General features: G+C 48.0%; 5 protein-coding genes across 5 annotated transcripts; 4 read left to right on the top strand and 1 right to left on the bottom strand.

The window, feature by feature from the left end:
- Nucleotides 1-1702: 1702 nt before the first annotated feature.
- On the top strand, nt 1703-2740 carry UA08_02059 (hypothetical protein; the record flags this gene model as incomplete). Its single annotated transcript, XM_020261792.1, has 2 exons — nt 1703-1999; nt 2099-2740. 2 exons carry the CDS (start codon nt 1703-1705, stop codon nt 2738-2740), a joined length of 939 nt encoding a protein of 312 aa, XP_020123635.1.
- A 763-nt stretch (nt 2741-3503) lies between these two features.
- UA08_02058 (hypothetical protein) lies at nt 3504-4979 on the top strand (the record flags this gene model as incomplete). The annotated part of the gene is made up of 2 exons (XM_020261790.1): nt 3504-3769; nt 3926-4979. The coding sequence occupies 2 exons, from the start codon at nt 3504-3506 to the stop codon at nt 4977-4979; spliced, it is 1320 nt and encodes a 439-aa protein (XP_020123634.1).
- Nucleotides 4980-5238: 259 nt separating this feature from the next.
- On the bottom strand, nt 5239-6776 carry UA08_02057 (hypothetical protein; the record flags this gene model as incomplete). The annotated part of the gene is made up of 5 exons (XM_020261789.1): nt 5239-5316; nt 5357-5566; nt 5629-6041; nt 6115-6523; nt 6579-6776. 5 exons carry the CDS (start codon nt 6774-6776, stop codon nt 5239-5241), a joined length of 1308 nt encoding a protein of 435 aa, XP_020123629.1.
- A 605-nt stretch (nt 6777-7381) lies between these two features.
- On the top strand, nt 7382-8292 carry UA08_02056 (hypothetical protein; the record flags this gene model as incomplete). Its single annotated transcript, XM_020261788.1, has 2 exons — nt 7382-8230; nt 8275-8292. The coding sequence occupies 2 exons, from the start codon at nt 7382-7384 to the stop codon at nt 8290-8292; spliced, it is 867 nt and encodes a 288-aa protein (XP_020123628.1).
- Nucleotides 8293-11604: 3312 nt separating this feature from the next.
- UA08_02055 (hypothetical protein) lies at nt 11605-13431 on the top strand (the record flags this gene model as incomplete). The annotated part of the gene is made up of 2 exons (XM_020261787.1): nt 11605-12343; nt 12431-13431. 2 exons carry the CDS (start codon nt 11605-11607, stop codon nt 13429-13431), a joined length of 1740 nt encoding a protein of 579 aa, XP_020123627.1.
- Nucleotides 13432-13911: the final 480 nt, after the last annotated feature.

Here is a 13911-nt window from a genome sequence, read left to right as displayed (position 1 = left end):
CGTTCGGCGCCTTGTACAGAAATATCGGAGCTTGCTGTAGGAAGGGGCTAGAGGGCATTGCAAGCAATTTGTCTTACACTACTTTTGGGGCTCCTTGAACGGTAATGAAGAAGTCGACGTCCTATTTGATATTAGTTCCGATGAGTTTGCCAATGCAAGACTATATATACTTCCCATAGACCTAACCCACCAATGACGGCAGGCTTGGCGTTTGTTTTAGAATACGAATAGTAACCCGAATTCTAAGCATAGAAATAGCGGTATTTCCTCCGGATTTATGACCGATCTATCAGAGGAGAAGTGTTGGCGACATGAAGTGTTATACTGTGGGCATTTGGGCACACACATTTCAAACCAGAGAGGCTACTACTTCTCCCAGTCTGCAGGCTTCGATAGCGAGAAGATCGTGGAAATTGGTAATCTTCAATCAGCGGCCAACTGAATATGTGATGATTCTAGTCTGTCAAGTTGCGACGGAGCCCATCCAAGGCTAGATACATGTTTGAATCTCCGTGTTTCATAGCTTGATAGAATTGTTTATAACCTTCTCCCAGCCCTTTCTCGTCCATTAAACCCATTCCGTCCACGAACTCAAGTATGTAGGTTAAAATTGACATCCAGTAAGTCTCACAGGCACTGCCGCAATCCCGGCAAAGTAAAAAGATGATAGCTTCACAGTATCTGAGGGGACTCGGAATTCGGACAGAGCTGAAATCTGCAGAGAAACGGCCTCGACCGCGACCTAGACTTGCTGGCAGAAGACGAGCGTCGGACGCACGTATAATATCCGCGCAGCTCTCCTTGGATGTAAGCTCAAAGTCTGGAAACTCCTGAAGCACATCGGACTTGCGTTACAATGATACCGTAAGTTCGTTGTTGACATGTAGGTGTGTAGCAGGCGAAGGGTATCGCAATGTGTTTGAATGGGACAATCCAATCTCTCCGTGCAGGGAAGAAATCCAGTTTTTTAATAGGGAGGCGCAGGAGGCGCACGAATATTGGATATATGTATCTGGCACGACAAAGGCAACACCCTACCCATCACAGGATTAGTGGACTCTCGGAACTAAACATATCCTTCTAGGGAGAAATATTCACTCAAACAGTCGTGGGAACTCCGTTGATGGTTAATAAATAGTTGCCCTAGAGAAGATTAGGAACGCCAGCTAGGTCGAGAAGGCTGGAAATTGATGTGACAAGTTGGTTGTCTAGCTGCTGACCGGTGAAGTAAAATCCAGACATCATAGATATGCGCAGTCAGTATCCTTACAGTCGAAGACAAAAGAATTCGCGAAGAGTTTTACATGTTGGCCGGGGGGCTGCTATCGACTGGCATCGCGGTCATGATCACGGGTTTCAAGGTCCTATTGTCACCAGCACGAACATGTTAAGTATATCCTGAAAACCCAAGAGGCATTCGTTTTGAGAATTTAGTACTAATAACCCAAAAGAGAAGATCTATACTACATTTCTTTCAACGACGCTCCTTCCGAGATAGATCCTGAGTCAAGCTTCTCATTCTGCCAGGAGACCATCTTAACGCCGGCCACTTCTGGTAATCACCGCTTGTCTCTGGCCAGTATCGGACCTTCCAAGCTCTACATCGACGGGGAGTTGGTTACAGAAAAATCAGGTGCATTTGAGGAAAGAGAGAGCCTTTTTTTTCACCTACGGATCCGGTGAGACGATATTTACATGGCCCATGGTTGCCGGTCGTGACTATCACCTGAGAGTTGAGTACCACTCGCACGACCGACAGATCACACCTGAAACCAAGAATTTGATAGAGCCCATGGAGAATACATTCCAGGGTACTAGACTTGGGTATGAGGAATTTGACGAATCCAATCTGCCGCAGCAGGCGGCTGAGATTGCTCAGACATGCGATGCCGCTCTTGTTGTTGTGGGGAGAGATAAGGAATGGGAAACAGAGGGAGAGGATATCCCAGTCTTCGAGCTTCCTGGCAAGCAAGTTGATCTCATTGAAAAAGTTGCCGCCGTATGTAAACGCGTTATCGTTATCGTCCAAGCAGGCACGCCAATTCAGCTGCAGCCCTAGATTGATCGCATTGACGCCGTCCTATACTGCTGGTATCAGGGCCAAGAACTGGGAAATGCCGCGGCAGATGTTATCTGTGGCGATTTCAATCCATCAGGCCGATTGCCAATTACTTTCCCTCGGCGCCTAGCTGACTGTCCTGCCTACTCGTCCTTCCCCGGGGAGCAGCACCAAGCATACTATGCAGAGGGCCTATATGTGGGATACAGATGGTGGGATCTTGTTGGTACAGAGCCTCTCTTCCCTATCGGCTTTGGATTGTCGTATTGTCAGTTTAGGCTTTCAGGAGCCACTGTCGGCCCTCATTCCTTGTCTTGTAGTGACCGCCTAATGGTGACAGCTCAAGTTGACAACATCGGTACCCTGGGCCCCTGTCTCTTACCTGGAAGGGAAACAGTTATAGCTTGGGTTTCTCAGACATCTGCGTGCCGATTAGCCAGACCACGAAAACAGATTTGTGGCTTTGTAAAGTCCCGACTGCTGCATGCAGGAGAAAGTTGCCACATTGAAATCAGCATCGAGCCTTATGCGCTCGCCATGTATGATCCTCAGAAAGGCGGTTGGGTCATTGACCAGGGTACCGAGTTCGAGATCTTGATTGGAACGACGGCTATGAACGCTGTAGCCGTTGGGATTGTTCATGTGGCTGAAGAAATCTTTTACATACACAAACTTGAATAGTTTTGGATAGTAAATGGACTGTCGTAATCCAGAGCACCTCGATCTCTAAGCTGGCATACGTTGACATCAATGAAGTAGTACAACTCTTTTTCGGACAGTCAATGACCCAGCGGCTTTGAACACAGAGAATATGGCATTACAAATTGTGCCTATAAATGATATTTTCTTTTCTATCCTGGGTTTCTTCTTTCTTTCCGTATTCTTTTTTCTGCAAGTCACTAACCCTAAGATATGGAACCTGCGGAGCACCAAAATAAAGTGACTGTGTATTTATGTAGATAAGAGAAACTTTTCTACTATCAAGTCCAAACTCAAAAGCGAGCGGAATTCCAATTCCGCCCTGATAGCAGCTCTGGTATCAGCCACTTCCCTCAATACTGATCCGAGACCCTAGACACCCGGGATGCTTATAGTACGAGCATGATATTTACTGTCTCGAAGTATATGTAAACTCGATTGAGGTCGCGTTGCTGGTAAAGACAAACAACTTTTCTCCCCTTCGTTTACCACCCTCAATCTAAGCTATACAACAAGAAGTTTATACACTATCCATGTCCACTCCAGTTGAGCCTGAGAAGTCGTTCGACTTCGTCGTCGACAAGCAATCTACATTGGAGCATGGCAACAGTTCCGAAATAATCTTGCCGCATTTGACGTGGGTAGAGTCATTGCGTGCTCTGAAAAGATGCACGAGAGCTGCATTTGCCTGTGGGTATTGTGAAATTCTAGGAACCTGCGAGGAATGTGCCTGCTAAATTCCATCATGATGTCAAAAAGAGCATTTGCATGCTCGTCTGCTGCCATACTTATCGGATATGACATGACACTGATTGGTTCCATTATTGCCAATACCGAGTTCGTTGAGTTCTTTGGTACATACGACAATGCTGCTCAGTCGTGGGCTCTTCCAGCGAGCCACCAGCTGATTTGGAGCCTTGTTCAATATGTGTCTGCCCTGGTCGGTGCTCTGTGCTCGGGACTTTTCAATGACACTTTTGGCCGGAGACCTGCATTCCTTTCTGTCATACTGTGAGTTGACTTAGTTACCTCGAAGAACGTGGCAATGGCTAATGCCTTACCCATGCTTTGAGGTTGACGATAATTGGCACCCTCGTCGAGCTTTTTTATTCAAATTGGAAAGTCTGGATCGCGGCTAAGTTTCTGTTTGGATATGCCATGGGCCAGATGCAAGGCACCGTTCCTGTCTACGTCTCTGAGCTCGCCCCGAGCCAACGTTCGCGGGTTTCTACTTTCTCTCTTCCAGTTCTGGATCATTGTCGGGTCATTTCTCGCCGCCTGCGTTCTGGAGGGCACTACTCACGTACCGAACGCATGGCCTTGGAAAGGAACCGTTGTCTCCCAGATTGGTCTTGGTGCCATCTGCTTAGCATTGTTTCTTCCAGTGGTACCTGAATCTCCGTACTATCTCGTGGCCAATTCCAAAACGGGTGCAGCTCGAGCTGCCCTGATCAAATTGAGAGGCAGAGAAGTTGGTTACGGCGTTGACGAAAATCTCGGCACTATTATTTCAACATTGGAACATGAGAGAAAGAATCAGAGCGAGGCACCTTCCTTTATAGAATGTTTCAAGGGAACAGATTTTCGACGAACGCTCATCGCGTGTCTTCCAATGGCCATGCAACACTTCATGGGCTATGGTCTTTGCGGCAACTACCTGGCTTACTTTCTTAACCTCTCTGGTTTTAGAAACTCTTTCTTGATCACGCTTATTTCTATGTTTATTGGTCTATTCGCAGGAGCTTTTTCGTTCCTCATAATTGAGCACGTTGGAAGGCGACCACAACTGCTATTTGGCTCCTTTGTTGTGTGTTTATGTCTTCTTGTGATCGGCATTTTGGGTTTCGTCAAGCCTAGAAGCCAAAGTACCAGCATCGGAGTTGCTATTCTGTGCATCATCTGGAATGCCTTCTACTACATATCAGTTGGTGCGGTGGGCTGGACTATTACAAGCGAGATGACATCCTCTCGACTACGCTCGAAGAGCAACGCGCTGGCCGCCGGTGTTAACTCCCTGTTTAATATGGCCTGGTCCATTGCTATTCCATATCTCGTCAACACCGAGAATGCTAATCTTGGTGCCAAGACTGGCTTGGTATACTTCGTACCTGGTGTTTGCCTTTTTGTCCTGGCCTACTTCGTTGTCCCCGAAACTAAAGGGAAGACGTGTGACGAGCTGGATAAGCTCTTCGAAGCTCACACACCCGCACGCAAGTTTTGAACAATGATATCCGTACTGCCTTTAGTATTGTTAACAGAGTTGGGAGGTCACAACTTGCCTTCGATGAGAAAAAACTGTCGGCGAGGGGGCATAGCAAAGCGGCGCATCTGCCAGTGCCAGGCACTCTGTATTTCAACATCGATCGCTATATGTACGGTTTAAAAAATTTTTATACCTCCAAACTAGCTTTTTGAACCTTTGAGTAGATTTAGACAACAAGGCGAGAAATTGGCCACTGTATGTTTCCGGCAATATCAAGTCAATTGAGTGTTCGAGCTATCAGGACAAAGAGACGGTAACTGAACAGATGCTTGACATGACTGAACTGGCGATCAGTCTAGGGTATGTATGGAGTATCAAATAGCAGGGAAACTCACCAGCATGGTGCACACACGACCTGTGTAGATGGCGTATAATTTGTCGTCACAATATAGAGCCCAATATATCTGGCGTCTAAGTTCGATTTCCTCGGTCGTTAACAAGTTTGAACCGCGCAAAGAAGCCGCATCAAGATTCAGACCCATGTCAAGAGCTAGGCGAATCGCCATTCCTTGACGTAGCCATCCGGCAGCGTCGGCTCCAACAGCCTAACTCCATGTTAACTGTTGATGCTCTCTTCATCTCGGGGTAAATTTTTTGTGCTGGTTACCACGTGTAGGATGCTCAGCAAGTTGAGGGACTGTATTGTAGTGATGGTCGGCCACTTCAAATCGGCCTTGTCAAAAAGCAAAAGCCCTGCGGTATTTGGATCAGACGGATTGGACCTCAGCTCGGGTACGTCTGAAAACCTTGCGCCGACAGCCAAGATGCAATGCTCTAGCAGGGGGCTATGGAACCGGCCGTGGCTGGCTCGGGACTCTCGGAAAAGGTGCTCATCCACCATTTGGCACCATGGTTGGTACCACTCAAAATATAGATCAATCAAGTGGAGTTTGAGCTGTTCTGATATGGTGTCGTGGTCATCGGAGGAGAAACTTCGATTTACTTGGGCGCGGACATGGGATAATTCGGCTGCGAGTGGATTCGACGTGTCTGACACTTTCGTACGATATGTAGTATTGCCTGCCAATCAATTAGAAGAAAAGCTGTTTAGTATTATCATTATCACCATCGCAGAGGCCTTAGATGTCCTTACAGTCTCGGGATCCGAAATTGAGTCTGCCACTGGTTGGCCCGAAGTAGCGGATCTCCCCATCTCGCTCAAAGTTGAGAGCTTTATCTGACGAAAGCATCCCACTGAAAGACTCAGAGGGCTCTTCGCATATTGCTGGCGAGCTGTTGGCATCGCCGTCCAGGGCCTCATCGCTGCTCAACGGTGACTCGTCGCCAAGCTTTCGCGATCGCTCCCTTGTCTTGAGCACGGCGATGCTGGCGTCGAAGTCCACAGAGTTGAGCCGTATTACGCGCTCGAGAAGATCGATCCGGCCTCGTAGCATCTCAGCATAAGACCGGGCGGCAGGTCGCCGCCTGTCCTCCTCGGCCCTATACTGGCAAGCAATGCCGCGTTGGGCACAGCGAGAGCAGAAAGGACTGGCCCCGTCACACTCTCGTCGAGTCAGCATTTGAAGTGCCACAGCAAGAGAATTCTAGTCTCCTCACCTTGGCTCTGCGTCGACGGCACTCGTTGCAGGCTTTCGATGTGTACTGTCGTCGCTGTGGGCGTTGATTGTCGTTGGCCTTGTGGCGGAATAGCAAATCCGCCTCCTGTTGCATTGTGCTTTCCTTTCGCTGACTTTTTTCAGGACAACTGGTAGTCTTGACTCCCATGTCAAAGTTGCGGTTGTTCGTCTCATGCATTATTTCCTGAAAGCGGAATATAAATTCCGCACGGGTGGGACGTTTGCGTTGTCATAAATCATATTTCTGCTATAGATATAAGCCTCGATGAGATGACTGTTGAGGAAAAGATAATTCAGACAGGGCCTGTGCATTGAAGGGAGGGTTTTATTACATTAGGATTCGTTATATGTACAAAGTCCGGTTGCAGTAGTATGTAATGGTATCTCCGAATCCTTTTTGCAGCGATGCCAGCATCTCCAATTCCATCTTGACCTTCAGTCTTGGAATTGCGCGCAACAACTTCACTCCCTACGCACATATTGTCCTCTCCGAGGCGCGTGACGCCGACGCAAGTCCAAGGACGCGCATGATCAGGCATCCGAATCTTGAACCATGGCGGAAAGGGCCGCGTTGTTGATCGGAACATGGATATTTAAACAAAATAGAAAAAGAGAAAAGAAAAAAAATAGAGACCCCCAAAAAAAGAGAGAGAGAGAGAGAGAGAGAACAAAAAGCTCACCCTTGAGTCCTCCAAGTAGGCATTTTACATAAATCTTGTCATTGTTGGCATTATGCTTCCAGTTTATTTGCTTGTTCTCCCTGCTCAACCCCGGCGCCCCGATATGAGCGTTTCCAGCAAACTGTGCTCCTTCGACTGGCTTGGGATATGTCTTGTGAGCACAGCCTATGTTCTTTTCGCCTTGGTATTCTCCATGGGTGGTTCTCGTTGGGCCTGGAATGCCGGTTCGACCATTGCCTTGATTGTCCTTTTCGGCGTCGCGTCCATCACCTTTGCTGTCACGCAGCATTTCTGCGTTTTCACGTCTCGCCAAAATAGAGTGCTTCCTGCCCATTTCTTTCAGAACTGGGACCTTGCCGGTTCGTTCCTCTGCATAGCATGTGGCATAGGATCAATCTTCATCAGCATCTATTACATTCCGTTGTACTTTCTCTTTGTCCATGGAGAATCGGGTACACAGTCCGCCATCCGGATGTTGCCATACGTATGCACCTACATCACTGGGGTGGTTACATGCGGCCTGTTGATGAAACGCACCGGGTACCCCATCGTTTGCTACATAGCCGCCAGCATACTCCTTGTCGTGGGTAGTGCCCTATGGTCCACTGTCAATGAGACTACTGCCATGGCGACAACTTATGGTTATTCTATCCTTGTGGGCTTCGGTATGACTACTACACAAGCAGGCTTCTCGCTCGGCCCACAGATCGTAAATGCCGCCGATGCACCTGATGTGATACGCTTCCTTACCATCGCTCAGCAGTCTGGCCAGGTGACGGTTCTTGTGATCGCGAGCGCCATCTTTCAAAACCTGACATTTGACAAACTCAAGCGCATTCTCCAAGGGACTGGATACTCAGACTCCGATATTCAAGCCGCGATGGCTGGAACTAAGAGTCGCATGTTGGAAAGCCTCAGCCCCCAATTGCGTCAACGATGCATTCAAGCTATCGTGAGTACAATTCAGAAAGAATGGTACATTGTCGTTGCTTGCAGCGCAGCCATGCTGCTTAGATCCGCTCTTATGCGTAGAGACAGGTTTTATTCATATCTTTCCCTTATAACATATGCCGTCCGTTTCCTGCGTAATGGGATTTTTGGGTGGCGAGGGGGGGGGGGGGGGAAATTTGAGAGTTTGCCTACCTGATTCCCTGGCCTTCCTTTTAGTATATAATTATATGCAGGAAAACAAAGCAGCGTCCAGGTAAAGCAGGATGAGAGGTGTACTTAAGTTGTTCGGGAGAAGGAAGCTCCCAGCTGAGTTAACAGGTAGTTTAGTGAACTACGCTAGATTCCATAAGTATCACCTGCCAAAGAAGTTCCCCCTAGAGTGAGAAAAAGGGGCGACTCAGCGTTCACGTGATTACGCAGGCAGTCTTAACCCTAACCCTAATTGCACTAAAGAGACAAACCTGGGAATCTTGGCCGTCTTATCCAAGTAATGACAAAGTTGGTTAAGCAGCATGAGGCAGGCATTATCACATGGTCCAATGGCTAGAACCGCTTTTTTTTTTACCAGTAGTAAAGCCACACACACTCAGGGATCCGAGTCAAATAGAAGCTCCGTCGTCTAGACCGGCAAATCGACGCCGAAGAACAAGGGGGATAAGAGATCTCTCATAGATTACTGCACAGCACCGTACGCGAGAGAGAGACAAAGAATGGACTAGTTACCTAGACTAGTGTACATCGGGGGTATCCATACGGAGACACGTATGGAGTACGAAAAAACTTTTCTCAAGGAATAGTCTCGTGACAAATAAAAAAATTTGCCATGCTCAAGAGCCGACGCAGGCAAGTGGAAGTAAGGATACAGGTATCTTTTTCCACGCGTGTAGTCTCGCAGCCGACTAGCCGTCAGTTGCACACTCGGTCCGAATACCGGCAAAAAGATCATAATTTAGACTTCCCCATGCTAATCAAATTCCAACCCGCGGAGTAGTTACGGTCCCCGGGGGGAACAAATGTAAATTGCGGTGGCTACTTAGTATTGCGTGAGTGTCACTGTGTACTCCGTACTTCTCCGGCACTCGGCCCAGCCATCTCGGGATCCCATGAGCTTGGTTTAGCGAGCGGATAAACATTCTTTCGAATTCCCAGACCCTTCCAAATTTTAGATTTTAGGGGGGGAGAAAAAAAAAAGAGAGAGGGAAAGAAAAAAAAAAAAATCCATGATCCACATGTGTTGTACAGAGATATTCTGGAGCAAATCTATTCGGAAGATTTCTAGTGTTACGAATGATTTGCTATGTATGACTTCCTTGGGCAGGTTCTATCCATGTTGACTGTTGTTTTCCACGTAATCATGTTGTTATAGAAAAGTGGCGTATTCTGCCCAAAGACTATGTATGGCCTGGAGCGATGTACGGGGAAAGTAAAGCTAGTCAAGCCTGCATGCAGATGTCAGCAAGTAGTAAAGCATTTTCAACCCAGAGGTAATGATACGGAACGTGGGAATGCGAACCTTAAAATCTTTGCTTAAGACCATCAAGCTTTGTGCCCGTCCGTGGCATTCGGTGCGCGCAGTCCACGTTTTTCGTGGCCAGCCATGGGTTTGCATTTGCTTAGTGAAAATGCGGAGAATAATGAGATCCATCGGACACGTGAAAGTAAATCGAATACGTAAAACAATAATAACGCCCAAGCAAACCAGCCTCTGTGTATTTCTTCTCCACTCCAGACTCAGCCAAGTTACAAGCTCGATACGCCTCGGAAGGAATGTCTCGATGCGGCAGTGTTTGACCGGTTTGCAGCCGGGGTAGCGGCAAATCATTCAAGCAGGATTAGGGCTAACTGGGTCTTACATTTCGCGGCCTGATGTATTTCACGTCGCTTCTAGGTACGGAGTATACTAGTCACTATAGCGTATAGTGCAGACAGCAGACGCGCTGTTTGCTGCAACCTTAGCGTCCAAACGGGTGCAACGTTACCCCGAATGGCAGCGCTAAGGCCCTTTGGCTTCAGGTAGCAGGATACATAGGAAGGATTCATCAGTAAACGAAGAGGATCGCGTCCTGCACGTAGTTGTTTACCTCGAAATTGCTCGACGAGGGAGGCCAAGGAAACTCCGTGCTACATCGTATATTAAGATGCTGGGGTTGTGAGCTAGTATCAAGCCTACTCTGCAGGCGGCATAGTTGATTACTAGGCCTCAGCCTCAATACTTCCAACTCCTGCTAGTCGCTCATGGTAACTGGGCTAAAATGATTAATTAGACACGCGCTTTGAGACATCATCCGCAAATCAGCACTCGGATTCGTCCCCAGAGAAGGTTCGGCCCATGGGCAAGATTAACTTAGAACCGAATAAGTAACATGGTGGATATAACCCTCATTTCACCATCAGCCAACCCCCGACATTAAACCTTGGTAACAAGCCTCTCATACACGTAAGACAGGACCTCTTTCGGTCCTTGGCAAGCGGAAAGACGTCTGAAAAGCTGGCATGTGGCGGCGAATTAGCATTGGTTATCACTTTCGGAAATTCTCACGGATCTATCGCGGGGTCGCGTGTTACTGCGGACTGAAGCAGGTTCTGGCCGTTCCCAAGTCTGCGAGAGTGATAGGCGAGTCAGTCTGCTAACAACACTGGCTTTTGCTCAAATACTCCGTAGTTGGCAGCCAGTGCACGGAAAGTGATGTTGCACTAGCACGTACTTCATGATGATACTACTCCGTACAGCTAAGTTCTCAGCACATAGGCTAGGTGACCTAACGTTAAGGCAACCATGAGCAACTTGTGAAATTGCCATCAAGTTGTCGAGTCACATCCACTAACTATACATAGACTAATCAACACTGCCAGACCTCAAACAAAGCATGTCAAAGAAGACCGGATGAACGATAAAGGTCCTCCGGCATGCTGACTGGTTCAAGACCGTACAATGGGGAGAGGAGGGGGGGGGAGGAAAACGGAGATTGCTTGTAATGAACGTATCAGACAGAAGTCGGGGGGGTGGCACTAAACAGACAGGGGTCCTCCGCACCGGACTAGCACGATTTTTTTTTTCCTTTCCCTAACTACTCCGTACGGAGTCCTCCACTGGGGGAGGAAAGGATGAAGTGGAGCTGCCATGTAACGTGGTCAATGAATTCAGAGCTAGGGGAAAAAAAAAAAACAGAAAAGAAAGGGAAAAAAAAAGGTGCAGTCGCTTTGGTCTGGGGTTCGCCCCCAGATGCTTATAAAATAGGCCCAACACCCCGGGTTCACGACCCGAGTTCTTGTTTTCTTTCCTTGTGTCTCCCCTTCTCCTCCTCCCTTCTTCTGTTCGTTGTGGCTGCGAGCCTGGAAGAAAGTTCAAGATAATACAGAAGACAACAACACACCATGCCTGCCTATCTGTCCTCCAGTACAAAGGAGGCAAAGAACAGCCAGTCCTTGGTTGGCCGCCAAAATGCCTCCAAGCCCCACGGTCTCCGTGGTATGCTCAAGAATCCTTATGTATTCTTGACCTGTGTGTTCGTGTCCCTGGGTTGTATGATGTACGGATATGACCAAGGTGTTATGTCTCCTATCCTGGTTATGGAGAATTTCATGAACAAGTTCCCCGGCTTGATGGGCTCGACCATCCAGGGTTGGCTCGTTGCTGCTCTTGAGCTGGGTGCTTGGGCTGGTGCTCTCTTCAACGGTTGGTTGTCCGACGTGATCTCGCGTAAATACAGTATGATGGTTGCTGTGCTCGTCTTCACTCTCGGTACTGGTCTACAATCTGGTGCCCAGTCACCCGCCTACTTCTTCGCCGGTCGTATCATCGGTGGTTTCGGTATTGGTATGTTCTCTATGGTCATTCCATTGTACCAGGCCGAGATTGCCCCTCCCGAGCTGCGTGGATCTTTGGTCTCGCTACAGCAACTTTCCATCACCATCGGCACCACTGTCGCCTTCTGGCTTGACTTTGGCTTCTCCTACGTTGGCGGCAACAAGTGTAAGCCCGAGGGCATCACCAACCCATATACTTCCACCGGAAGCTACAACTACGAGCAGAACCATGGCCATCCTTGCACTGGCCAGACTGATGTTGCCTGGCGTGTGCCTTTGGCCTTGCAATTGGTTCCTGCTTGGACCTGTAAGTTTGACAGATATTTTTCAACAGCCTATCATATGTTCCTTCTAGCGCGATCTTTGATCTAACAAGCAATCTTCTACCTTTTAGTGTTCTTCGGATTGTTCTTCTTCCCCTTCTCCCCCCGTTGGTTGATGTTGAAGCATCGCGAAGACGAGGCACGTACTGCTCTAAGCAAGCTTCGTCGGTTGGACCCGAACGACCCTCTCTTGAGCGCTGAACTATTGGAAATCAAGGCCGCCGTTATGTTCGACGAGCAGACCACAGCCGAGCTGATCGGCGAAGGTGGCATCTTAGCCCCATGGAAAGCCCTTTTCGCCCCCAACATGTTCAAGCGTGTATTCCTTGGAAGCGCGATGATGGTGTTCCAGCAGTTTACTGGTATCAACGCTGTGCTTTACTATGCGCCCCAAATTTTTGAGAGTTTTGGTTTCTCTTCCACCACCACCGAGTTGCTTGCTACCGGTGTGACTGGTATCCTGCAGGTAACCTTCACCCTGCCCGCTGTCTTGTACTTGGACAAGTTCGGTCGTAAGACCTTCCTGATTGTCGGTGCTGCTGGTATGTTCATCTGCCACGTTATCGTCGCCAGTGTCGAGGGTGTGTACGAGGACCAGTGGAACAAGGGCGAACATCTTGCCGTTACACAAGGCTGGGTTGCCATTGTTTTCATCTGGCTGTTTGCCGTCAACTTCGCCTACTCCTGGGGCCCTGTCACATGGGTGCTTGCACAAGAGATTTTCCCAGCCAGTATGCGATCCCGTGGTGTATCCATTGTCGCCTCAACGAACTGGATGTTCAACTTCGTTATCGGTCTGACCACCAAGGACATGCTTGGATCCATGAAATACGGTACTTACATCTTCTTCGCCATATTCTCAGCTGGCGGTGGTTTCTTTATCTGGAAATTCTTCCCTGAGACCAAGGACAAGACCCTCGAGGAACTCGACGTCTTCTTCGGTGGTGACATGGGTAGCATTGCAAGCAAGGACCGTGAGCGCATGCAACGCATTTATGAGGAGCTGGGCTTGGCTAATGCCAGTGATATCTCTGACTTGAAACTTGAGGAGAAGGCCATTCACGAAGAGTAAAGAAAAAAAAAACAAAATAAAAAAAAAATCTTGATTATCTACTTGGTCAGATGTCATCAATTCGGTGATTGATTAATATTCCAGTGGAACTTCAAATCATCTTTATAATTAACTACTATTGCCATGAACTTGATGTCTTGTCATGTATATATGATCGATCATATGAGATAGTCTAGTTAGGTACGATACCCTAATGTTTTAGTTACATGCGACACTGAGATTTCGTGCTCAACCTACCTATTATGCCTCGGGCCTTACTAAGTCCTAGCCCTAGCCCTAGCCCTAAACCGCAAGGTTTACTAGGTGCAAATGTTTCCCCATTCTAATACCCTACAATAATAAACCTACAACTCCCTTCGAGAAAAAATGATTTACACTTCAAATCATAATCCGTAGGAAGCTGAATACGAGACGTTCTGAAAATCGCGTTGTCAATAGGGGCTAAATTCTTTCCTATTAGGCGTAATACATAAGCCTGAA

Source organism: Talaromyces atroroseus (assembly GCF_001907595.1).
Source record: "Talaromyces atroroseus strain IBT 11181 chromosome Unknown scaffold_1, whole genome shotgun sequence".
Classification (NCBI taxonomy): domain Eukaryota; kingdom Fungi; phylum Ascomycota; class Eurotiomycetes; order Eurotiales; family Trichocomaceae; genus Talaromyces; species Talaromyces atroroseus.
The sequence above is the reverse complement of the archived record's forward strand: the minus strand, read 5'-3'. Positions and strand labels throughout refer to the sequence as shown.